General features: G+C 35.7%; 2 protein-coding genes across 8 annotated transcripts; both read left to right on the forward strand.

The window, feature by feature from the left end:
• The first annotated feature begins 88 nt into the window (after positions 1-88).
• On the forward strand, positions 89-5,764 carry LOC127807365 (G-type lectin S-receptor-like serine/threonine-protein kinase At4g27290). Its single transcript, XM_052345156.1, has 7 exons — positions 89-1,863; positions 3,423-3,554; positions 3,744-3,895; positions 4,145-4,355; positions 4,455-4,692; positions 4,777-4,927; positions 5,028-5,764. Exons 1-7 carry the CDS (start codon positions 600-602, stop codon positions 5,310-5,312), a joined length of 2,433 nt encoding a protein of 810 aa, XP_052201116.1. The 5' UTR covers positions 89-599; the 3' UTR covers positions 5,313-5,764.
• Positions 5,765-6,093: 329 nt separating this feature from the next.
• LOC127807362 (G-type lectin S-receptor-like serine/threonine-protein kinase SD1-1) lies at positions 6,094-16,885 on the forward strand. Of its 7 annotated transcripts, XM_052345154.1 has the most exons (9): positions 12,506-13,160; positions 13,356-13,578; positions 13,745-14,037; positions 14,158-14,277; positions 15,264-15,421; positions 15,521-15,731; positions 15,817-16,054; positions 16,145-16,295; positions 16,417-16,885. In XM_052345154.1, exons 1-9 carry the CDS (start codon positions 12,596-12,598, stop codon positions 16,735-16,737), a joined length of 2,280 nt encoding a protein of 759 aa, XP_052201114.1. In that variant the 5' UTR covers positions 12,506-12,595; the 3' UTR covers positions 16,738-16,885. The 7 variants fall into 7 exon arrangements, with proteins under 7 accessions (XP_052201109.1, XP_052201112.1, XP_052201111.1 ...); XM_052345149.1 differs by lacking the exons at positions 12,506-13,160; positions 13,356-13,578; positions 13,745-14,037; ... (2 more) ...; positions 15,521-15,731; positions 15,817-16,054 and adding exons at positions 6,094-7,224; positions 7,369-7,661; positions 7,778-7,897; ... (1 more) ...; positions 9,403-9,613; positions 9,686-9,923; XM_052345152.1 differs by lacking the exons at positions 12,506-13,160; positions 13,356-13,578; positions 13,745-14,037; positions 14,158-14,277 and adding exons at positions 6,094-7,224; positions 7,369-7,661; positions 7,778-7,897.
• Positions 16,886-26,720: the final 9,835 nt, after the last annotated feature.

Below are 26,720 nucleotides of genomic sequence, written 5' to 3' on the forward strand. Positions count from 1 at the left end.
TCACTTAGATAATTAAAAATTGTTAAAATATATTTTCATATTAAATAATAAATTATAAAATTAAATAAAATAATTTTAAAAAATAAACAATCTGAAAGAAAAGAAGGAAAAACATCTTAAATACGAGAATCTGTGAGGGACGGTGAAAAGAAAGGGGAGATTTGCGAGCAGGGGTTGCTGGACAGTGGAGCCAAGGGAGAAGAAGTAGACCAGCGGTTGCCGGACGATGAAACGAAGGGGAAAAGGTGACCAACGGTGGCCGGACGGTGAAGGTGGCGAGGAAGATCGGTGAGCAGGGAACCTGTAAGGAGGAGGAGGAGGAGGAGGAGGAGGAGGGAGGCGTTGGGTCAGCTGGGGTGTATTTGGTGAAAACGGCACCGTTTTCAAAGGGCGCCCAAATCCAATTAATCGTTTAACGATGTCCTCCCCCAAATCCAATTTACTGAAATACATTTAATCGAAGGCTGAACTTGAAAGCCCGAGAAAAATAAAATACAGAGAGAACCATCGCTATCGAAATCGAGGAAGATTTTCATGGAAAACACAAACGCGAACTCCTGAAATCACAGGCCTTGAACCCCCCGAAACCCCGAAATAGAATGGCAATCTTGTCTCTGTCACTGACACTTTGCTGCCTCTGCATATCACTCGCTGCCATTTCTGCAACCGATACACTGACTCCACTCCAGAGGCTCAAGGTTGGCCAAAGTCTGATCTCAGCCAACCAGCGATTCGAGCTGGGTTTCTTCGCCCCTCCCGGCCAAATTAAAATCAGGTATTTGGGCATTTGGTACAGGAACATAAACCCGCTCACAGTGGTTTGGGTCGCCAACAGGACCAACCCGGTAAAGAATTTGCATGCCTCACTGATGCTCGACTTCAATGGCGGCCTTTCCGTTCAAGATCGCAGGCGGTGCCAGGTTTTGCTATCAATGCCGGCGAAGACGGTCCAAAACCCAGTTATGCAGCTTCTAGATTCCGGCAATCTTGTTGTTAGAGATGATATCGGTGTTTCTTCTGGTGGGTATTTATGGCAAAGCTTTGATTATCCCAGTGATACATTATTGCCTGAAACGAGGATTGGTTGGGACTACGAATCGAGGCGAAACCGCGTTATCACGTCGTGGAAGAACATTGATGATCCGTCGACTGGTGATTTCACATTCGGGTTGGAGAAACCTCAATTGCCCCAGTTGGTGTTGAAGAGGAATTCAAACACGCAATCTAGATGGGGTCCGTGGGATGGGGTAAGGTTCAGTGGTACAAATGTTTTAGGGACTAACCCTGTTTTTCACCCCATGTTCATGTCCCAAAGCAATGGGCTTTACTTCTCATTTAACGTTATAGATGAGTCGGCTCTTGTGAGATTAGTTTTGACTTCGTTGGGCCAGGTTCAGTTTCTGGTTTGGAATAGCAATGGCAGTAAATGGATCCCAATGGTTACCCTTAATGGGGATGCTTGTGAAGGGTATGGGTTGTGTGGGCTTTATGGAGTTTGCTACCTTGATGGGCCGAATTGTCGGTGCTTGAAAGGGTTCAACCCTAATTCAATGCGCGATTGGACGGATAAAATGGATCTCAGAGGTGGGTGTAGCAGAAACTTTAAGCTGAATTGTGATGGAGATGGGTTTGTGAAGTACAAGGGATTGAAGTTGCCGGATAATGCAATAGTGTGGCCAGACCTCCTGTACAAGGAATGTGAGAAAATCTGCCTAAGGGAATGTAGCTGTATGGCTTTTGCCTTCATAAATATTTATGGAAATGGTAGTAACTGTGTGGTGTGGTTGGATCGGCTACTTGACATGCGCGGTTTTCTGCAAGGTGGGGATGAGATTCATATTCGTATGGCTCGAGATGAACTGGGTATGCATCTTTGATTTGTTCCATAACCATGTATATGACTTTGCTTGAATGATAATTTATGACTATCCTGATTTTTGGACTCGTGACTTTGTTTGAATGCTGACTTATGATTATCTGCTATAGAATTGTGGTTAATTCCTGACAAGAGATAAACAGAAAATTCATGAATACAACCATATATGTCTATTAGTTTAACTAGTTATCCTTTTAGGATGGAGGGTTCCCTTATTATCTAGATATTTGGTTGAGCATATGGATTACACCAAAAATTAGCTCCTTTTTAGTTTGTTGTGTGCATTTATCTAAAATCTAACTTGTTCTAGACTTAGCTGTTTGATTTCTTCTGTGGCAGATCAAATAACATCTTTCGACTTCAGCAAGTGGAAAATATTGGAATTGCTAAGCGAGGTTCAATTAACCTGCAAATATTAAAGTAATCAAGGCTTTTGTCATGACAATCTAGCAAATTATTCTCACCCATAGTAAACAAGGATGTTGGAATTGAACAATTCAGGATTGGAATCATGTGATTTGATACAAATCTGAACTAAACTGGTACAGAATTATGGAGGAACCGAAAATTGGACAGAATCGAAAGTGAATCAGGAATTGGAAGTGAAGCAGTCAATTCTCGTCCAACCCAAATTTTGAAATAAAATCAGAAAAATTTGAATGCCATCCATCTTCTAACAATATTTATACTTTATGTAGGTCCAAAGAACTTAAGGACCGATAGAAAGAAATAGTAAAACTATTGAAGGGGAAGAAGATAAATTGATTGCTACTGAAGGAGAAAGAAGATAAAGAGTATTATGAAAAAGAACAGGAGGATATGCTTGTACTCAATGATAATGGTGAAGGAGAAGATGACATGGATGATGACTTTGACCTTTTAGGATGATAAGTTAGAACTTGAAAGATGATGATCTTAATAATGGATATGCTTTTATTTATTAACTACTTTAAGATGTACTTCTTAAGATTATTTGATATTTGATATGAATATGAATATTTATTTTTTTTTTTGTTGAGGAATAAGAGATCTATGCTTGGATTTATATATTTATTAATTTTAAAAATGTATGTTGAATCTTATGATTCAATTAGATTCCCAATTCTCAATTAGCAAAAGAATTACATAGATTCATTATTTGAATCTCAATTTAACAACTATGTTCTCATCTCATATATGTGAAGTAGGATGACATTAATGTCCACCTATTAATTCTTTTCCTTGTGTTCTTCCTCGTCGTCACTATAGTTTTTCTGGCCACAGCTAGATATGGTTCTGAAAATTATTATATTTCACGTGGCAGCAACTCTGCTTTACTGAATATGTCTTTCCTTGCTTGTTTCTACCATTGTGTTTTCTGTTCCCAGATCTTTTAGATTATTCACAAATTAACTTATGCAGCTAATGAGCTGGGAAAAGCATAATTTCTTAAACAAGATGTGAATTCAGACTAGCGCATCCCTTGGAGCTTCACTCTTTGTTGTCAGCTGATTTCAGAATGCCATGAAACAAAACTGATGATTTTTCTGGCTTGTTTTGTATGCAGAGTCCATTGCTTCAGCCAAGCGGAAAAGAACCCAGACCTTGATTGCTGTCATCCTTGCATTAGTTGTAACTGGAATGGTTTTGTTGGGTTTTCTTCGCTGGTGCTGTGTGCATAAGGTTATACGTAGCGCAGGTAAAACAGTTCATCTGCAGCCTTTGATCAATCTTCTTAGAGCTGCTTTCTTCCCATCTCTTCTCTCACACAAGTGTTTTGGTTAATAGGATTATAGTTCTTATTACTGCAAAAATCCCCATTTATCTTGAACATTTCAAGAAAGCTATGTCTATAATATAAAGCCATTGTCGGTTTTCTTTTTGACAGTTTGCAGAAGCAATCCACTAATACATTCCAATGGGTGTCAGGAGGAGAACTCAGAATTCAAACATTTTAATATCCGTGTCATCTCTGCTGCTACTGACAACTTCTCTAACAATAACAAGATTGGACAGGGCGGTTTTGGCCCTGTCTACATGGTAATTTTCATGTAAACACTGATGAAGGGGCCAAAAATTTTGGCCTAAATGGGAGGATGAATGGGCTTTTTTCTCATTTTGTCCTTGCATCAACAATCAAATGGGAGCCAAATGGGCTTTTTGCCCACTTTGCCTCCTCCCATTTTGGCCAAATAATCATTGTTCTTTTCATTATTTTACATCAAGTGTTTTGAGGCGAAAGAACTTCTAACCACTCGTTATTCTGATGGTGTGCCTGATAATTTGAAGGGTGAGTTACCTTCAGGACAACTTATTGCTGTAAAGAGGCTCTCCAGAACTTCCCAACAAGGTGTTGAACAGTTTGAGACTGAGTCCAGTTTGATTGCAAGGCTTCAGCACCGGTACCTTGTCAAGCTGCTAGGATGCTGTGTTCATGAAGAAGAAAGAATGCTCATCTATGAGTACTTGCCAAACAAAAGCCTGGACAAATTCATTTTTGGTTTGACCCTTTAACCTTCCATTTGATTCTTTGAATGGTCTAAATTTCTAGTTACCCAAAGATACAAGCTTCATTTAACTGTGGGATCTCCACATCCAGATGAAGCAAGGAAAGGGCTCCTTTCATGGGCTAAGCGGTTTGACATTATTCTTGGGGTTGCCAAGGGGCTCGCTTATCTTCACGATGATTCAGGGTTGAGAATAGTCCACCGTGATCTTAAAGCAAGCAATATTTTGTTGGACAGCGAGATGATGCCCAAAATTTCAGATTTTGGTCTAGCAAAAATCTTGGAAGGCAATCATGAGGAGGCGACATCCAGGAGAGTAATTGGGACATAGTACGTAATGTTGCATGCTGCATACACCAAAACAGGCCGGCCTTTGTTGATTACAAATCTAACTACCCTTGTCTTTTCTTGCAGTGGCTATATATCTCCCGAGTATGCAATGCAGGGCCAGTTTTCAGTTAAGTCTGATGTGTTCAGCTTTGGCGTTTTGGTGTTGGAGATCGTAAGTGGCCAGAGGAATTGGGGGTATCTACAACCTGACCAAGACTTGAACCTTGTAGGACATGTGAGTTCAACAAAAGTACAAAAAACATTGAAACCAGCTAACTTCCTGCATTATGACTTCCTTATTCTGCTATAATTTGGCTGAAATGAAATTGCCTCAGGGATGGAACCTGTGGAGGCAAGGGAAGGCCCTAGAACTCGTGGATTCGACACTGGAAGGGTCGTTTTCTGAGATCGAAATTCTGAGATCCATCCAAGTAGGCCTATTGTGCGTGCAGAACATTCCAACCAGCCGGCCAACAATGTCGACAGTGGTCTATATGCTGAGCAACAAAAACATGGAGTTGCCGCAACCAATGGAACCGGGTTTCTTTGCAAGAAGCTCTCCCCTGCAGTGTTCTGTCAGTGCCAATGGGCTAACCCTCACAACCTTAACTCCTAGATAAAAGGAACATTTGAACTGCCATAGACAGGATGAACAGAGTTGATAGAATCATCGCTGTTCAACAATATACCAGTTGGATAGGAAAATTTTGAATGAACATGATTGCATTTGTTGAATAGATATAGGTTTGACCAATCTGTGGCAATTCTGATAACATTCTCAGGATTAATATAAGTTCCAGTTAGGAGATCCCAGATCCCGATAATATTGTATAGGATCTCTTTGGTTTTCCAATGTTGTGCTGCCACCATATCCTATGAAAAAGTTTGGATTATACCTAGATCTTGGGTTAAATTTCATTCATGTTTATCCAAGAATGAAAACTGCACACCAAATTTCATTTTTCTTTTTTTTTTTTTTAAGAAAAAAAAAAAATCAAACCGCCCCGGTTGAAGTTTTGATGTAACAAGTCTTCTCCTTCTAGATGGCTTCTGCCGCTTGAGTGGTTTAAGCCACAGGCTGTTTCCCCACATCAAGGTATTGATAGTGACACTTTTGTTGTAATTGTCGATGATGGATTGAAGTCAACCCGAAATAAATTTAATTGACAAACCTTAGTTTGATCAAGAAAGGAGACAAGATGTGCAAATGCCAACGGCAATGGCATGGTTTGAGAAGAAACACTATCTCAATCTCATTAACTCCTATCTGTAAAATTAAATTATTGTCAACTTTTCAGTTTGAATTTTAGTTTCTGCTCGAAGATTCAACGGGGAGATCCATTTTTTCCATTGAAGATGGAGGCTTTGGGGCTGAAGGGTCACTACATATACAGAGAAAAGTCTGCATAGGCGGCTCTGATTTCTATGAAAATTGAGAAATTTTCTGGTCGTCTTCAAAGTTTTCAGTGGCTTGCGTATTTTTTGTGGTTTACCCCTTGAGACAAGCAAATATGGTTGATGTGTTCGCGTGGATTTGGGATCATCCATAATGATGATCCTTGCTCTCATTTTCTTCTTCTTCTGCATTTTCTCTAATTCTCTCCCTTTCTTCACCACTCTCTCCTCGGCAGCTGACACCCTATCTCCAAACCAGAAGCTCACAGACGGCGGCGCCACCCTCGTCTCCGCCGGCGAAGCCTTCGAGCTAGGCTTCTTCAGCCCACCGAACTCCAACAACCGGTACGTCGCAGTATGGTTCAAGAACGTCCAGGAGATAACACCCATCTGGGTGGCCAACAAGAACAGCCCGGTGGCCGATTCCTCCGGCGCCCTCACAATCACCGCCGCCGGCGACATAGTCATCTCCTCCAACCAATCCAACACCGTCTGGTCTTCCAACTCAACTTTGCCGGAGGCCAAGAGTCCCGTTCTCCAGCTGCTAGACACCGGCAATCTAGTCGTGAAAACCGACAATTTGAACATCTATCTATGGCAAAGCTTTGATCATCCGTGTGACACGCTGGTGCCTGGAATGAAGCTTGGATGGAATTTACAGACCCGTCAAGAATGGTACTTGACGTCGTGGAAAAGCCTGCAAGATCCATCTTCAGGTGATTATACGTATAAATTAGACTCTCGCGGCCTTCCACAGATAGTTCTACGGCGACGTACCGAGGTGATCTACCGTAGCGGGCCGTGGGACGGCGTTCGATTCGGCGACGGTCCGCCAATGAAAGCAAACTCGGTGTTCAATCCTACATTCGTATTCAACTCAACCCACGTTTACTATTCGTTTACCAACGTAGATGATAGCGTTATTTCGAGATTTGTAGTGAGCCAGCAAGATGGGTCGCTTCAGCATCAGACATGGAATCAGGGTCTCCGCCAATGGTTCGGCATTGTCATCCTTCAAGGCGATACCTGCGACAAGTACGGCTATTGTGGACCGGACGGCCTCTGCGACAAGAACTCGCGGCTTGCTTGCCGCTGCCCGGATGGCTTCACGCCCAAATTGCCGGCGGACTGGAACAGGTAATAAATATAGAACTTACCCAAACTAACTGACCCAATTCCAAACTACAAAGATCCGAACTTGTTATGAAGAAAAAACCAATATGGGTGAGATGTAAGAAGGATAATATCTTAACCCCGGTTACTTTGAAACGCTTGCTGCAGGATGGAGTGGCAGGGAGGGTGCGTGCGTAGGACGCCGTTGAACTGCACAATTCATCAGGGTTTCAGGAAGTTTTCAAGGCTGAAGTTGCCGGACCTTTCCAAATTTCTGGTGAATAGGAGCAAGACGAGCAAGGTGGATTGCGAGGCAGCGTGTCTGAGAAATTGCGAGTGCATGGCTTATGCAAAGACTGATGTTAGCGGCTGCGTGGTTTGGTTTGGACAGTTGCTTGACGTCAGAACGTACAGTGAAGGTGGGCAGGACCTCTACGTTCGGATGGCTGCTTCTGACCTTGGTAAGTGTTTGTTTGGTAGCCCAGAAAATTACACAATGCTAGCTTATATATAATCGACTTCTGCATTCGTCATTTTCCTTTTTCAACTTTGATGGATGGTGGGTGCTTTGTAATAGGCTCCAGCAGTAACAAGAAGCGGACGGCGGTGATTGCATCAGTGACGGCCGGAACAGGGGTTCTTGTCCTGTGTTTGATTGGATGGTTCCTGATCAAGAAGCGGTCTGCTCAAAGAAGTGGTAAATATTTATCCTATTCTCCTGATTTTTAAAAATAAAATTGTTGAAGAGTTAAGAGAAGTTCAGCTCAAGTCTGACAAAATGCGAAGCTGCAGGAGTTCATGGTCCATATTAGTTACCACCACGAGCATTCAAGTATGCAACTGTCCAAAAGTCTTTACGAACGTATGATGATCGTAGAAATTTGAGTCACTCTCCCGGTAGTTACTGATTAATTAAGCACTTGCTGAAGATTAATCGTATTAGAAGATGGTCCATAATATATATATATATATATAGCTGGCAACAGATAAGGGAAATACTTCTTTAAGGCCTTCAATGGACTGGTGGTATTGAAGCTATTGCAACCTGTGTTGGGTACCATGGACGTGAGACGCAGAATCCTTTTGTCTAATATTCTAACATGGACGTGAGACGCAGAATCCTTTTGTCTAATATTCTAAAGTCTCCTTCGATCCAAAATTGACAACACCATTCATGTTTTTATCACTCATCAATCGAATCTATAATATCCTTAGCTTCCAATACCATACCAAAAAAGGTTCTCTATTTGTCATTGGTACAAACTGAGGGCTCCACATTTGGGATTTTGTTTCCGCAAACATAGACTTGTACCACATTGATATTGATTTTCTTGTTATCTGTAAGCCATCTTCTTCATTAATATACAATCTCTCTATTTTTCAGAAAAAAACATTGATACCGGCTGGTACAGCTGATACACATCAATGCTTTGATCAGACCACAATCCTGAAAATTTTGTACTTAATTTCTTCAAGTAGCTAGGGTACTGGGTTGGCTTGGGCTTTAAGAACATGCACAAGTAACCAGGCTTGCACCAAGTATGCAGCAGCATACATGTGTATTGTTTTATGATGAATTAGATTAAAATTCGTGTCTTTTAACTTGAGTTTATGAGGATGATCCGAATGGTAAATTTATATCTTGGTTTATGTCATGCACGTGTTCACTGGAAGCCGTTAGTTTATAATCTTTCTCTCTCTCTCTCTCTGCATTCTTACTCTTATTACACATTGTTAGCATGTCATTTGTGGGGCTCTGTAGATGCCATCCTGCCTAGTAACGTAGAAAAGCATTTCTCCAATAATACTGCATTGCATAACATTCAATTACTCAAGCATTATTTCACCCATCTTTATTGACTTGACCAAGTTGGTTTTCACCCATCTATGTTACCATAAACTATACTGTGCAATACCAAATTTCGAATTTTTGCAGGTCGGACACCAGCTAACCAAAGCCAGCAACTCTTCGTTAACAGCCAAAGCGTTGTGGAGGAGGACCTCGATTTACCTTTCTTTGATTTGCTCACTATTTCTACATCCACCGGCAACTTCTCCTTCGACAATAAGATTGGAGAGGGTGGCTTTGGACCTGTTTACCGTGTATTTTTCCTTTCCATCACTTGAAAGAGTTGGCAATTACTGGTCAAGCCTAATGGTCAATGTTGGCTAATTATATGAACCATTCATGATAATCTACAGGGTCGGCTCCCAACTGGACAAGAAATTGCAGTGAAGAAACTATCCAAGACTTCGGGGCAAGGCCTCATAGAATTCAAGAATGAGGTCGTCTTGATTTCTAAATTGCAGCATCGGAATCTGGTTAGGCTTTTGGGATGTTGCATTCATGAAGAGGAAAGGATGTTGATCTATGAATACATGCCCAACAGAAGCTTGGACTTATTCATCTTCAGTTAGGACCTGAACCTTTGAAATCCCTCTACAAGTTTGCTTAAGTGTACCTAACTTGTTTTTATTGTCTCAGATCAAACAAAAGGTACATCGCTTGACTGGTCAAAGCGCTTTGATATTATCGTGGGAATTGCTCGAGGGCTTCTTTATCTTCACCGAGATTCAAGATTGAGAATAATTCATAGGGATTTGAAAGTTAGTAATATTCTGTTAGATGGCGAAATGAATCCTAAGATATCTGACTTTGGCCTGGCAAGACAGTTTAGAGGTGATCAATCCGAAGAAAATACAAATAGGATTCTTGGGACTTAGTGAGTACATTCCCTTCACCTCTAACCTTTCTCATATTTAGGTAACGTGCTACTCCTCATCTGATATCTTTGATAATTTTGCTTGCAGTGGTTATATGTCTCCTGAATATGCAATTGATGGATTATTTTCAATAAAATCCGATGTTTTTAGCTTCGGTGTGCTAGTCTTAGAGATAGTGAGTGGCAAGAGAAATAGAGGATTTCATCATCCTGATCATGAACTCAATCTTTTGGGGCATGTAAGTCTAAAATTTAATCATTTCATAGGCCGTGTAAGAGATGGATTTATGTTATGCATGTAGAGTCAAATTTTGGGTTTCTTTTTGCTTCAGGCATGGAAATTATGGAATGAAGGAAAGCCGCTGGCCATGGTGGATGCTTTCATGGAGAGCCCTGCTACGGTTTCAGAAGTGTTAAGATGTATTCAAGTAGCTCTTCTGTGCGTACAGCACCGCCCTGAAGATCGGCCAACGATGTCGACAGTTTTATTAATGTTGGATAGTGAGAACCCAAACTTACCATCCCCTAAGCAACCAGGATTTTACTCAGAAAGATACCCACCTGACACCGATTCTTCATCCACCGGGAAAAAGCCTTTTACATCAAATGAAGTAACCATATCAATGTTACATGGTAGATAGCTAGAATTGACTCCCTCCCTAGTCTTTGTAATATTTTCTCTGTTAAGCTTTATTAATGTGCTCTATAATCCCAATATTTCTCCACCTGATTGTAACATTTATGAGTATAACTGGAAATGAAAAGGAGAAGATAACAAAATTGTCTCATTTTGTATATTTTAAATCATAATATGCTATTATCCTTAATAAGCAACCATGTTATATACTATTAAGTGAAGTGAAATCTCTCAGCCCCAATTATTTAAAATCATATATAGTGCTACTATCCTTAATCTATATGGTGACCAATAAAATTATATCTCAATTATTAATTGAGTGTTCAACTTGATTTTTCTTTGAAGGGCCCATCAACAAAATCCAATGTTTAGAAAAATAAGCTAAGGTTATCTAATCCACTAATTATTCCATTTAATAAAAGAAGTTCAAGCTCAATAGTTGGATGAAGATATATACAAGAATGAAATCCATTACATAATGCTTAATAGATTTAAAAATATGTTAACTAAAATTATCTTCCAATTAAGAAAATTTTATGACAATATTTAATTATTTATACAAATTTAATGCAAATATAACATTCAAGATCAAATATTTAAGTTACAAATACAAAACTACAAAAAAAAAAAAAAGAAATTACCCATGCATTATCTAAATGATATATATTATCCAAATAATCGATATTCACTCTTTCTAAATATCTTAAATTATTATTGATGTATCAAAGGTCAAGGCTCACAGGAATAAAGTTTCAAGAAAAACAAAGTCTAAGATTATAAAGAGAAACACCTCGAAACTCCTGAAAACTGTCGATAATCTCTTGGAGTCAACAGAGATTGTCGAAAATTCTTGATGATTTATGAGAGATTGTTTTGAAAACTACTAACAGTCTCTCAAGATTGTCGAGGACAATTTCTGTAGATTAGATCATTCTGTGGAGTTTTTATAATAATAATTTTTATATATTAGATCCTTCTGTGGAGCTTTTATAATAATTTTAAAAAAAAGACTAACAAGAAAAGTTGCGAGAGAATGGAAAGTCCTCTGAAGACCTCCCTCTCTCGTGAGAAAGTTCCAATTAATGAGCGAACATGATGCTAAAGATTCATTCGAAAAATTTATAATGGATAAGGCTTATACATATCCTAATTGATCTTAAAATACAACTTATCCTCAACCACCAAGTTCCTCTATAAATAAAAAAGCTAACATTAAGAAAATGTTCGTCACTAATATTAATTCAAGAGTTCTATAATTTTATTAAGCATTTTCAAAAATCTTACTTGTAGGATTACTATGTTAAAGATATATAAATTCTATTGTTATATTTAAACAACAATCATTATTATATTTTTAATATGTAAAAATAAAATTAAAAATAAATAAAATATTCAACCATTAAACTGGACCGATTCATCTATTTATCTATTCAAGGATTGAACAACCAATCATTTTAAAATCAATTTGTTGAAGAGTTTTAATATTTTTTCCCCAACCCATTAGGGACACCACTCAACCACTTAAGTCTTAATATTTTATAAATTAAAGTTCATATTTAATAGTTAATTTAATTTATAAAGTCACTATCCTTCCCCACATTTAAGATATATATATATATATATAATAGTTTTAAATGTGAGAATCTTGTCCTTGAGCATTCGCTTAGTCAAAGAGTCTTACGAGAGAGCCAGCCAACAATAAAAACCCAAATTGAAGTGTTTGAGACGGCCGGGCAGCCTCAGGGTCTTCATGGCAGGTGGAGGCCAAGTTTGAAACTGTTCTAATTTATTAAAAACTTATATTTATTATTATTATTATTATTATTATATTGAAAGGCTCAGATGCTTCCTTTAAAAGGGATTTTTGATTTATTATTAAAATATTTATAAACTTAAAATTCAAGTATTAGCTGATGAGCCCAAAGTCCAAACAAACGTTGCTATTTTCCCTATCCCTTTTCGGCAAGGCAAAGGCAAATCACTCACTCTATGATGCCTGAGTTGGAGGAGGAAATTGCCATTGGGATCGTCAGTGATGATTATGCTCCTAATTTCTCCCATTGTCTTCCTCTGCATTCTCACCTCTTTCCCTCTCTTCACTAATTTCTCCTTCGCCGCCGACTCCCTATCTCCAAGCCAAGCGCTCACAGACAGCAACGCCACCCTCGTCTCCGCCGGTGGAGCCTTCGAGCTAGGCTTCTTCAGACCAACAGGGTCCGGAAACCGTTACATCGCAGTATGGTTCAGGAGAGTTTCGGAGATAACACCCATCTGGGTGGCCAACAAAGACAGCCCGGTGACCGATTCATCCGGCGTCCTCAAGATTACCCCCGCCGGCAACATAGTCATCTCCTCAAACCAAACCAACACCATCTGGTCTTCCAACTCAACTTTGCCGGTGGAAGGGAATCCGGTCCTCCAGCTGCTGGACTCCGGCAACCTCGTCGTGAAAACAGATAATTTGAACAGCACCTACCTATGGCAAAGCTTTGATCATCCCTGTGATACAATTGTACCTGGAATGCGGGTTGGAATGAATTTACAGACCCATCAAGAATGGTACTTGACGTCGTGGAAAAGCCTCCAAGACCCATCTTCAGGTGATTATACGTATAGGTTAGACACTCGCGGCCTTCCACAGGTCTTTCTCCGCCAAGGAACGCAGATCATCTACCGTACCGAGCAGTGGGACGGCATTCGCTTCGGCGACGGTCCGCCGCTGAAAGAGAACACGGTGTTCATACAAGTATTCATATTCAACTCGACCCACGTTTACTATTCCTTCTCGCTCGCAGATGATAGCATTATTTCAAGATTTGTGCTGGACGCACAAGGCTCGCTCCAACAACTCGCATGGAACCAGGGGCGCGGCCAATGGGTTGATATCCATAGCCCTCAAGGCGATACCTGCGACAAGTACGCCTATTGTGGTCCTAACGGCCTCTGTGACATGAGCTGGCAGCTTACTTGCCGCTGCCCCGACGGCTTCACGCCCAGGTTGCCGGCCGACTGGAACAGGTAGAGAGACTAATTAATTTGGTCAAACAAACTGATCGAGTACATGTCTAAAATCTAAAGTACATATAAAGTCATTTTGCCAAGTGGTGAGAGACATAGCTTCTTCTTCTGCAATTTGTGTGTGTTTTGGGACTAGTGAAAGTGATTTGTGGGCTGTTTCGTGTAGAATGGAGTGGGTGGGAGGGTGCGTGCGGAGGACGCCGTTGAATTGCAGCGGTGAGCAGGGATTCAGGAAGTTTTCGGGGCTGAAGTTGCCGGACTCCTACAGTTTTCTGGTGCATAAGAGCGAGATGAAGAGGACGGATTGCGAGGCGGCGTGCCTGAGGAATTGCTCGTGCGTGGCTTACGCAGAGACTGATGTTAGCGGCTGCGTGGTTTGGTTTGGGGATTTGCTTGACATTAGAACGTACAGTGTAGGTGGACAAGACCTCTACGTTCGGATGGCTGCTTCTGACCTTGGTAAGTGTTTGTTTGGTAACCCAGAAAATCTCACACTGTGCTACCTTACGATCAATTTCTGTATTTGCCAATATATATTTTAACTTTAATGATTGGTGCACGGGAACGTACTTGCAAAAGGCTCAAATGAGAACAAGAAGCGGACGGCGGCGATTGCATCAGTAACGGCCATATTAGGGGTTCTTGTCCTTGGTTTAATCAGCTGGTTCGTGATCAAGAAGCGGTCTGCTCAAAGAAGTGGTAAATATTCATCCTATCCTCCTCATTTAAAACAAAATTGTTGAATAGTTGAGTCCTTAGCTCAAGTGTATGACAAAATGCGTAGCTGAAGGAGGTCATGGTCCAGATCAAATGATTAACTAACTCTTATTTCTGTACGATTGTGTATAGATCATAGAGATTAATGGAGTCTCTCGTGTTAGTTACTGACTATTAAGCACTTGCCGGAGACCAATCCCATTAGAAAATTCTTCTCGAAGGCCTTGGGTGGAATAGTGTTGTAGCAGTTAAATTGGCAGTACAAGTCTTAATTTTGCACTTAATTATGAAAGTAATACTGGAAACTGTTTAACAACATAGCAACGGCAGTGAAGCTCACCTCTATGTTGGGTACTGTTGGATGATGAGATACAGAACCCTTCTGAATGACATTAGTTCCAAAGTCTCCATACCTGTTTCTCGTTAGTGGCATTTCCAATACCCTTAATTGTGGGTATTAGACCAGGCAAAATATTAAATTTGTCATTAGTACGACCCAACAACTCTGTATTAATTTGATATTTACCTTATGTTGACGCAGACTCGTTGAGCTGCAGAGGTGGTACCAGCATCTCATTAACAATGGCTGGTACAGTTGATACCAATTAATATTTTGACCGGACACAATCAAGATAATTTTGTTTTGTTTTGGATTTTTCCAGTGAGGATAACAGATTGACCTAGGCTTCAGCAACAAGGATGTGTAAGCAACCATGCTTGCACCAAGATCCCAGTATATATACATGTGTCATGTGTGTATTGCTTTATGATGAATTAGGGTAAATTTAGAGTAAAATTTGTGTCTTTACTCGCTTGTACAAATGGGCTCTTCTTCCATCTAGATATGTAAGACCATACTGGGGGATGTTAATTGACTGATCCGAACATGCAGGAATAGAGGGGCTAATGAGGTTTCATATATACTGGCATTTACATTTCTTATCTCATCAATTTTCAAATTTTTGCAGCTAATCAAAGCCAGGAACTCCCATTCAACAACAGTGAAAGCATTGTGGAGGAGAATCTAGATATGCCTTTGTTTAATTTGTCCACTGTTTCTATGGCCACCGACAACTTCTCCTTTGAAAATAAGATTGGGGAGGGTGGTTTTGGGCCTGTTTACAAGGTATCTTTCCACATCACTTGAAAGGATTATTGATCACCATTTGATTTTATAGCCATGGTCATTGGCTAATATGAACCATTCATATATCATGATCCACAGGGTCAGCTCCCAACTGGACAAGAAATAGCAGTGAAGAAGCTATCCAAGACATCAGGACAAGGCCTTAAAGAATTCAAGAATGAGGTCATCCTGATCTCGAAACTACAACATCGAAATCTAGTTAGGCTTTTGGGATGTTGCATTCATGAAGAGGAGAGGATGTTGATCTATGAGTACATGCCAAACAAAAGCTTGGACCTGTTCATCTTCAGTTAGCACTTAAACCTTTGGAATCTTTTACAAGCTTTGCTTCAAGCGTATATAGCTAAGAGCCTAACTTGTTTCTATTGTCTTAGATCAAACAAGAGGTACATCGCTTAATTGGCCAAAGCGCTTTGACATTATAGTGGGAATTGCTCGAGGGCTTCTTTATCTCCATCGAGATTCAAGATTGAGAATAATCCATAGAGATCTGAAAGCTAGTAATATTTTATTAGATAGTGAGATGAATCCTAAGATTTCTGACTTTGGCTTGGCGAGGCCGTTTGGAGGTGATCAGTCAAGAGAAAATACAAATAGGATTCTTGGGACTTAGTGAGTACATCTCCTTCATCCTTTCTCTTACATTTTCATATTCAAATTTAGTACTTTGTAATCTAATATCTCTAATACTTTTGCTTGCAGCGGTTATATGTCTCCTGAATATGCAATTGATGGGCTATTTTCAGTAAAATCTGATGTTTTTAGTTTTGGCGTACTAGTCTTGGAGATAGTGAGTAGTAAGAGGAACAGAGGATTCAATCATCCTGATCATGAACTCAACCTTCTGGGACATGTAGGTTTGAAATTTAATGTGATCATCTCATAGTCTATATAGATAATATGGATAACTGCAATTTCCTTTCTTATAAGAAATGAGTCAAATTTTGATTTTTTTTTTTTTTTTTTTGCTTCAGGCATGGAAATTATGGAATGAAGGGAATCCTATGACCCTAGTAGATGCTTTAATGGAGAGACCTCTTCCCACTTTTGAAGTGTTGAGGTGCATTCAAATGGCTCTTTTGTGTGTACAACAACGTCCTGAAGACAGACCGACAATAGCGAATGTTATATTAATGTTGGACAATGAGAACTCAAACTTGCCACCTCCTAAACAACCTGGATTTTACTCAGAAAGGCATCCTATTGAGAATGAGACCTCTTCCTCAGATTTTTCTCTTAGAAAACATCTTTTTACTTCAAATGAAGTAACTATATCGACATTACATGGTAGATAGAATTATCAGCCTCATCTTGGTACTAAGTTTATTGGCAGAACTTTATAATAAGTCCTCTATAATCTCAAATTTTAACTTCCTTGTAAATTGAAGATGGATGGTGGCAAAATAGTCCCATTTTTGTATATTTAATTTAGTTGGCTATTCACAGTGTCATGGTGCACCATGAATAACCATGCCTCACATGATGATTGAGAGTTTATTTTGTTATGCATTCAACAATCAAATTGCAATGATTGTCATATATATATATATATTCATTGGTGAGGTTTTACTGTAAAATTAAATTTTATATTTTAATTTGTGTTATTTTAAACATAATAATTTATTTGTAAATAAATTCTATGTAAAATTTATTGCAAATGAATTATAAATTTTTAGTAGATATATATGTCTTATAAAAAAAGTATATATATATATATATACATATAACACAAGAATTATTATTTTAAGAATACAACAATTAAAATTTCAAGCACATATACATACACTCACACATATATACGCAACCCCTCTTGCTCTCATTGCGGCCCATGATCGCCATCACCCCCAAACACACAGACATATATATATATATATATAGAGAGAGAGAGAGAGAGAGAGATTGAGAGATTTGTGCGATCGGCGGCGATGGAGAGTTTGAGGAACCCTCGACGGGGGTTCAACAAACCCTAACCCCAGGCCCCCGATCAGCTGTTGTCGGGGGCCCTTGAAGCCCCCGACTAGTGACGGTTGGGGGCTTCAAGGGTCCTCGATTGCCACTAGTCAGGGACTTTTGGAGCCCAGACGGCGGTAGAGAATTTTCTATTTTTTTTTTTAAATTTTTGATTTTTTAAAAATTAATATACAAATTTTTTTATTTCTAAATCTCAATACTTCATTTTATTTAAAATGTTTTAAATAAAAAAAACACCGACAGTTTAAGTTTTAATATTTTTTAAAAAGAGGTTTTGACATTTAAAATTTGTTATTTTTAATATAAAATTTTATTCAAATAATTGATTAAATCGGTCATCTTCTCTCTTAAGGAATGAGACATGGCTACCATTCATGAAATTACTACCTCCCCACTAGTCACTGATAATGAGTTATCTTCGGCTGCTCAAATCTCCAACAACACAAAATTAATTTTTTTTTATACAGAAAATATAGCTAAATTTCTCCAATCCAAAATTTTTTTACATAACAATTTTTTTAAAAAAAATAAGGAAAATGTAGTGACCCTATGTTGGGACTCAAGAATGATTTTGCATGCCTTGATGTTAATTTGATTGTAAAAATAAGGAAAATGTAATATTACGATATTTAATGGATTGGAATGTTGATGTTAGGTTAAGTTATTTGAGTGTTATGTATAAGTGATGTGGGTGTAATCGTGTGTATAAGAAAGAAAATGGCAATGTTTAACCTAAGGCATACGAATGAGACTTGAGACATTCGGATGTGTTGGATGCTTGACCATATTCGAATGAGGCATGATGCATTCGAATGGCTTGGGGAAGCATTTGGATGGAGAGGCCACACATTCAGATGTCACTTTCATGCTTTCTCTTCTTTTCTCTCATGCATTCTGATGTGGACACTATAGAATTTAATATTTAATAATAATATCAAAGTATAAAGTTTAATTCGAAATTTAATATTTTTATCTTTAGGTGTTGAATTTTTTATACTTAAAAAAATGTGAAATTGATTAATCTATCCTATTGAATTATTTAAAGATGCAGATATTCAAAAAGAATTTATTTATTTGTATTATTACAATAAATTTTTTTATTAAAATAATATAAAAATCAAAGAGTTCTCAATCACTCATGGTCGGGAACCCAAGGTTCTTTGACCTCGAACCGAGATTCCTTCCATTGATGGCTGCAACCATATGTGTTCATGTGTGTGTGTGTGTATATATATATATATATATATAGGTTTGTTTGTGTGTATATACACGTATATGTTATTGACACATCTTTTGTAAAGCATATATATTTTGAAAAGTTTTAATCCACCATTTTGGTGTATGATAATATAATATTTATTTTTCTTATGTAGTTACAAATTGATGTTAGTAGCACTAATTGGTGTGCATTTTAATTTTAATTTCTTTTAGATTACAGAGTACTGGCTGTTGTGTATTATTTGATATATATACTTTTTTATATTTGATTTGTTTGGAATTGTAGAATACATACCGATATGTATTGTTTAATATTTAATTTTTAATTTAATTTGTTGAGATTGTAAAGCATTTGTTGATGTGTTTTATTATATAGATTTAGTAATTTTTTTTCCTTTTATTATAAAACGTTAACAAGTATACAATAACTTTAATTTCTATTTTTTGTTTAGTGTTTACAATTTTTTTTTATTTGCTCTTATATTTTAATTTGCAATATTGGTGAACATTATAAATCTTATATGTTTGTTTCTTATTTGAGTTTTGTAGAGCGTTTAATACAAACAAAATTGTTACAAGTTCTTCATAAATTTCAACATAATACGTATAAATTATAAATGTATTTTAATCTTAATATTATTTACACCGTGACTTTAAACACAGACATACGCTAGCATATACATATAACACAAGAATTATTGTTGTTAGAATACAACAATTAACATTTGTTTGTTTCAAGAAAGTTTAGCAAGAAGGTTGCAAGGCCAAGCAAAAAAACAAGGATGCTCGATTTGTTGTTCAAAAGAGCAAGAAGGTACCTCCAAAAAGTCACGTTGAAGAAGTTGCTTTGGAGAAGTGGTCAACAAGGTAGAAAGTAGTTAGAAGGTACATAGAGATTTCTCAAATATGGGTTGTTTGATGCTTAAGTCAGATATTGCCTCGAAAAAATAAGAAATTCAGGTATAGCATAGACAAAATATACAACTTGTTCAAAAGAAATGTGTAGTTAGTTGTTTGGAAAAATGAGGATTTCCTCAAAGAACCATGCAAAAGAGTTGTTTGGGCCAGTTAAAGATTTGGAAAAGATCCTCTTGAGATGAGAGGTTAAGTGGGATTTATACTTGTCAATCGGTGACTGAGAGACATGACATGCAAATACGTGGGATGCTCAGTTCTCCTGATCGCACACAGCTATTCCAAGATTAAGCTCCGAAGGATCCTAATGAGAACCCCCTCTTCCCCAAAGGAATGGTCCCTTAGAGAAGGCAGGCAACATGTTATGTAGAATAGTGTGGGGTAAAGTAATGTGGGAGAGAGTCTCCCTTAAAAGACTTTCCCAAACAAATTGCTTGATCAAGTCATGCATTTGAATCCAGTCTTTAAGGGCTAGCCCTCAAAGAACTCTTCTAGGAGAAGAGAAGGCCTTCTTCCGGGAAAGGGAATTGCTTTAGAAGATAGGTCACAGCAAGAATAACATAATAGAATATATATGATATATATATATATATACACACACACTAATACGCAATAAAATACCCCAAACTATTGTAGAATATCTTGGAGATCTTCCCATGGGCCTGTAAGAGTGTAGTGCAAGACATCCGTCCAGCCCATATTGGCCATTCGGGCCCTTGGAATGGCCGGACCACCTAACCGGTTTGCTTCCAGGCCCAACAACTTGAGGGTTCACTTTTTTTTTTTCCATTTTTTTAATAGAATATTCATGTTAAAAATAATATAAAAAATATAATAAGCATTCGGAGGGGCAATCTCACCCTGGTTGTGAATTATCGATAATATAAAATATAATTTTTACATATTTGCATTATAAGCAAGCATAGAGAATGTTATTTAGTTAAAATTAAATTTAATAATTAATATTAGAACTTAGATAAGTCATTGGTGAACGATACTGTGTTCAATTCGATAAAAATTTATTTAAATTCGTTTGTTAAGATAAATAAATTGAAGTTAAGTATAATTTTAAAAATTAATTCATAAACGAACAAAGTTTAGATTTAGTAAAATTTGTGAATTTATTTAATTAAAAATTTATAGATATTAAATTTAATTATTAAATTATCTTATATGAAAATATAAAGTTTAGATTTGTTGATACTTTATGCATGAAAAAAACAATATAAATAGATATCTAAATAATATTTGAAAAAAAATAATGAATGGTGCCGTGAATTGGGATGCCTGACTTTTCCAGCACGTGGCCATGGCAGTGGCAGTGGCAGAGGCAGACGGGTCTTCCCTTCGTTAGTACCCTTCGATCCACAATCCATGGAGATTAGAGAAGATTCTTCGTATTTATCAATCAAAAGCTGACTACTAATAGAGTTTAGAATGGATATTATTGGGTTAATTATTTTTTTTAAAAAAAGATTTAATTTTAATCAAACCACCTTCTAGACAGTTTACAGTGATTTTTTCCGTTTTGAAAAGTCCAAGATATAAAAAAAATAATAATAATTAGAAAAATGAAGACTTGGCCAAAGAGTCATAAGTCGGGCACTAATTACAACGCATTTTCTCCACAACTTACGTGCAGGGGCGGCCATTGCAATATTAAATTTATTAATTTCTCTTTTATTTAAATACATTTTTTTATTTTATACACATTCTAATACAATAATAAATTTATTAATTAAAAATATAATTATCAAATCACTTAATTTAAAAAAAAAATGATCAAAAAACATAAGGTAATCCCAACTCAAACATTCTGATATTTAAAATTAGACACTAAAAATTTAAATATCACATCAAAATTAGTATTACAAAAGTATATATTCAGGAATTAGGTCTCATCTTTTTTAAAATTTAATAAAATTATAATTTTAAATTAATATACCTTCCCCGATCTTCTCTCCAATTAAATTATTCACCTTATCAAATTAATATACATCACTAAATAATAATATGTATTAATAATGATAAAAAATTTAATATTTTTTATAAAAATTATTCTATAATTAATAATAAAAAATTCATGTCTTTCACATGAAGAAATGAATTTTTTTTAAACAGAATAATTCTAAATAAAGAAGGAATGATATTAATTTAATTAGAGAGACAGGCAAAGACAAAACAACAGTGAAAAGAGAAGGCAAATCTGGACACGATTAGAAGTTATGTTGCACGGAAACACCTTATAAGTGTCGTTTCTTCGTTTTTGAAATATTTTTTATTTTCGTTTCGAACCATATTTATGTCTATCTTTTTATAAAAATATTTATTTTTATATTTCTATTTTTTATCAAAAATATTTCTTATTTTCGTTTTCGTACGAGGTGTGGCGTAAAATAAATGTATAGAAATTAGGTTATGAAGTTGGCACGAGTCCCCGTAAATGGTAACACGTGAGACGAGACAGCCCCACGCTTTTCGGGTCAAAACTGCCTTTCTTTGAAGTCTTGTTTCGCAATCTCAAGGAACAGGGGAATCAATTTTTCCTTCATTTTAAAGCTTAAAAAATTTAGGGTTTTGTGAACACTATTTAATATATTTTATTCATTAATAATAAATACATCCTACCTTAAAATATTTAAATATTAGGTGATTCGGCGTTACATGGGCTTCTTCCAAGTTACTTAAATGCTTTTTAAAAAGAAAAAAAAAAAGAAAAAGTATTCAAAGTAAGGGTGGGTGGGTCCCACCCCCACCACATAGTGTGCTTACACGCATACAAACATCATAAGTCGGCATCTCCTGTCACGATGCGTAATTTACAAGTTTGAAGTTTGAACGAGCGAGACCTATTCAAATTCACCTGTAATATAAAATTACAATAATGTCCTTTTCATTTATTTTATTATATTTTTGATGGCATCATCATCATCGCCGCCCTGACTAAAAAATGAAAATCAACGGAGGCCCCAGCCGCCGGGCCGGGTCGTTCAAGCTCAGCGGCTGCCCTAATCATGCGCTACCCATTTGACCGACGTATGGAATGGGAACAAAAGTAGGAATATTCCAGAAGAGGCCCAATTTCAATTTGACTTTCTGTTCCCAAATAAGTTAAATTAATGTGTGATGTGAGAAAAAACCTAACCCATCTAATTGAATTTTCATTTGCTTTCTTCTCCCTCCTCCAATTCAGAATATTTGGAAATATTTGCTAAAATAAAATTATATTAAGATAATCTTATAATATTTTTTATATTAAAATATATAATAATTAACATAAGGGTAAAAAGTATTTGAAGATTTTTATTAGATTGTTTGTTAAATTTTTTAGAATTTATTAATAATTATATTTTTTTATATATTTATTAATACATATGATAAATATTAAAAGAAGAATTTTTTATAAATATTTCAATTATCAAATTCATTTAAAATTATTTATTAATATCAATAACAAATTTATGATTAAAATTAACTACACAACTGGCAAATTAAAATTTTTTTCAAGAAGAAATATCATACTCTATAATAATAATAATGTAAAAAAAAAAGCAATAAGCAAATAAAATTAAAATAAAAAATAAATTTTTGTATTAAAAATTCAATATTTAACAATAAAGCAAAATAGTCATTAGGTGCCTTTGCCTTTACCAAACAGTTAATATCCCATTTCACTGTTTCTAACGTAGAAGCATTTACGTGAAAACAAACGGACCTTCATTTATATTTTTAAGAGTGATAAATCTCTATTTTCGGTTAAAAAAGTAAGACTAACATATAAGCTTTTTCTGTATTTACAATAAGAAAATGAAACATATTTCTGTACACTATCAAACAGCCCAACCTCTTGCATTAATTTAAGATCATAAACTTAACAAACTAAAGTCGCGTTTTCTTTATTTTTTAATTTTTAGTTTTAAATTTTAAATTTATTTTTAATTTTTTATTTTGATAGTTTATTTTTAAAAAATTTAAAACGCGTTCTCTTTGTCATTTTAAAAAACTATTTCTCAAAACAGAAAATTAAAAAATGCGTTCTCTTTGAAATTTTGAAAATAATTTTTTAATAATTTTTTATTCAATAAATTTGATTATTTAGTAAATTAAAAATATTTAAAGTTAATATATTATTAAAAATATCTATACATTTTAAAGTTAATGAATTTTATAGTATTTTTTCCCATTACAATAATAAAATATAAATAAATAAATAAATGTGTTTTGATTTTAGAGTTTATTTTGGATGGAAATATTCAAAATAATTTTTTTGTTGTTTTGAGTTTTCTTTACAAGTTTTTTTTTTTTATTTTCAAAAATACATTTTTAAAATCAGTAAAAAGAACGATTTTTCATTATTTTAGAAAATTAAAAATTAAAAATGATTTGAAAACAACAAAGAGAACGCAACCTAAATGTTATGAAATTGGATCGAAAATAAACTAATAATCAAATCAATCAATCACACACGAACACATAATTTAACGTAAAAAATTTAAATTGGAAAAATCATGAACAGAAAGAACAAAATATCACTAACCAAATATTGACAATACAAAAGTGATATTGACACACACTCTGTGTTTGATTTCATGTGACCTAATACCTATTTATAAACCTAAAATCATTTATGGATGAACACAAGAAATCATTTCATGATCAAAAGATAATGCATAAGAATATTCCTCTAAATGAGATAAATCTCACATAAAATTAAATTTGACCACATCGTAATCATAATCAAATTCAAAATCATAATCACAATCAAATTAGAAAACTTAATCACAAATAAATAAGGATTTTGAATTATAATTATCACAAATCTTTACTTTGACTATAAATCCACAAACGAAATTATTCAGAATTCTTTTTTCCAACGAAATTATGGATAATCAATCTTCTTGACGAATACCAACAAAATTCATGCAATGCTCGAACTTTACAATATATAAGGACTTGGTTAACATATCTACATGATTACCATGAGTATTGATTTTTCTCATAGTAATTTCACCACGAACAATAATATCCTGAATAAAATGATATTGCATATCAATGTGTTTCGTTATCTCGTGAAACATCTAATCTTTAGTGATGAAAATATCACTTTGACTGTCATAATAGATTGTACTATTATAAAAATCTTTACTAATTTCACCCATTAACCCTTTTAGCCAAATAACTTATTTAATAACTCAAACAATTTTCATATATTCTACTTCTGTGGTAGACAAGACATCAGTGAACTGAAAGATAGCCTTCCAACTGATAGCACAACCACCAATGGTGAACACATACCCAGTAAGCGATCTTCTTTTGTCAGGATCACCTGCAAAATCAAAATTAAGAAAATCAATAAATCCATCTCTAGTATTTTTGAACTGTAAACAAGCATCAGTGGTACAACGCAAATATCAAAGAATCTATTAGACTGTTTTCCAATATTCTTTACCAAGGATAGCCATGTATCTACTAACCACGTTCACTGCATGAGGCAAATCAAGACATGTACAAACCATAGTATATATAAGACAACTCACTGCACTAGAATATATAATTTTTAACATCTTGTCAAATTCATCATCTAACTGAGGAGATGAGCTCAATAAAAGCTTAAAATGTGCAACCAATGGAGTACTCATAGGTTTAGCCTTCTGCATATTGAATTTAGTCAAAACTTTTTCAACGTATCCCTTTTGACTTAGATACAATTTACCTACCTCTATGTCTGCTGAAATTTGCATTCCAAGTATCTTCTTCACTGCTCCCAAATCTTTCATCTTAAATTCTTTGTTGAGCTGAGATTTCAATCTCCTTATCTCGTCCTTATTTTTCGATGCTACTAGTATATCATCAACATACAAAAATAGATATATAAAAGACCCGTTCTTGTTCCTTTTAAAATAGACACAACTGTTATAACTGTATCTTTAAAATTGTGCTTAATCATAAATGAATCAAACATTTTATACCACTGTCAATGAGACTGTTTTAGGCCATATAAAAACTTCTTTAACAAGCACACGTAGTCTCCTTGCCCAGAACTTCAAAATTCTCTGGTTGCTGCATATAGATATCCTCATCAAGTTTCTCATGTAAGAACGTTGTCTTAACATTCAACTGTTCCAATTGAAGATCTTGAATAACCACAATACCAAGTAGTGCTCGGATGGAACTGTGTTTCACAACTAAGAAAATAAGTTTGTAAAGTCCACACCTGGAACTTGATTGTATCCCTTTGCTATGAGTTTGGCTTTATATCTCGTTTTTTCAACTCCTGGTGTACCTTATTTCCTCTTGAATATCCATTTCCACTTAATTGTTTTCTTATATATCCTTAAATAGTTTCGTCAATCTTCAAGTATTATTTTTGTGTAAGTATTCAATCTCTTCATGTATTGTAGTAATCCATCTCCCAGATTTAATACAACTAATTGCTTCAAAATAAGTGGAAGACTCTTCACTACTGTCAATGTCTTTAGCCACATTCAAAGCATATGCAACGAGATCAGTTTCAATATATCTTTGAGGAGGTTTGATATTTCTTCTAAGTCTATCATTAGTAATACAATAATCTAATGGACCGACATTTGCTTCTAGATTTGACTTGGGGCTTGACTTAATCTGAGATAATGACAACGTCTCAGATGTATGAGTTTTGTCGATTTCAAGCTCCACCTGAATATCAGAACTCTGGTGACCTGTAAGGTTAGTTTATTTTGTAGACGAACTATGAAGTATAACAATTTTATTAAAAATAACATCTCTGCTAATTACAACTTTAGATGTTTCTGGATCCCATCACTTATAACCCTTAACACCAGATTTATAACCAAAGAAAAGACACCGTTTAGATCTTGGTTTTAATTTTTCATTATAAGCACGAACAAATGTAGGACATTCGAAAATTTTTAAATCAGAATAATTTACAAGAGTACTTGACCATAATTCTTCTAGAGTTTTCTTAGGCTTAATGCATTATTTTGTCCTGGTCTAATAAAAAAAATGACTTTAAGGACCTCAAGTATTTTGTACTCACTGTTTATCCCTGAATCAAATATTTTTGTACATTTTCATCCCTAACTTAACTACCGTTAAAAGAGGCATTAACTTTGCCTCGTTAGGACTACCACCTCATCAAATATACAAAATAATAATTAAATACACAAAATAATTA

Source organism: Diospyros lotus, chromosome 8 (assembly GCF_014633365.1).
Source record: "Diospyros lotus cultivar Yz01 chromosome 8, ASM1463336v1, whole genome shotgun sequence".
In the NCBI taxonomy this organism is placed as follows: Eukaryota; Viridiplantae; Streptophyta; class Magnoliopsida; order Ericales; family Ebenaceae; genus Diospyros; species Diospyros lotus.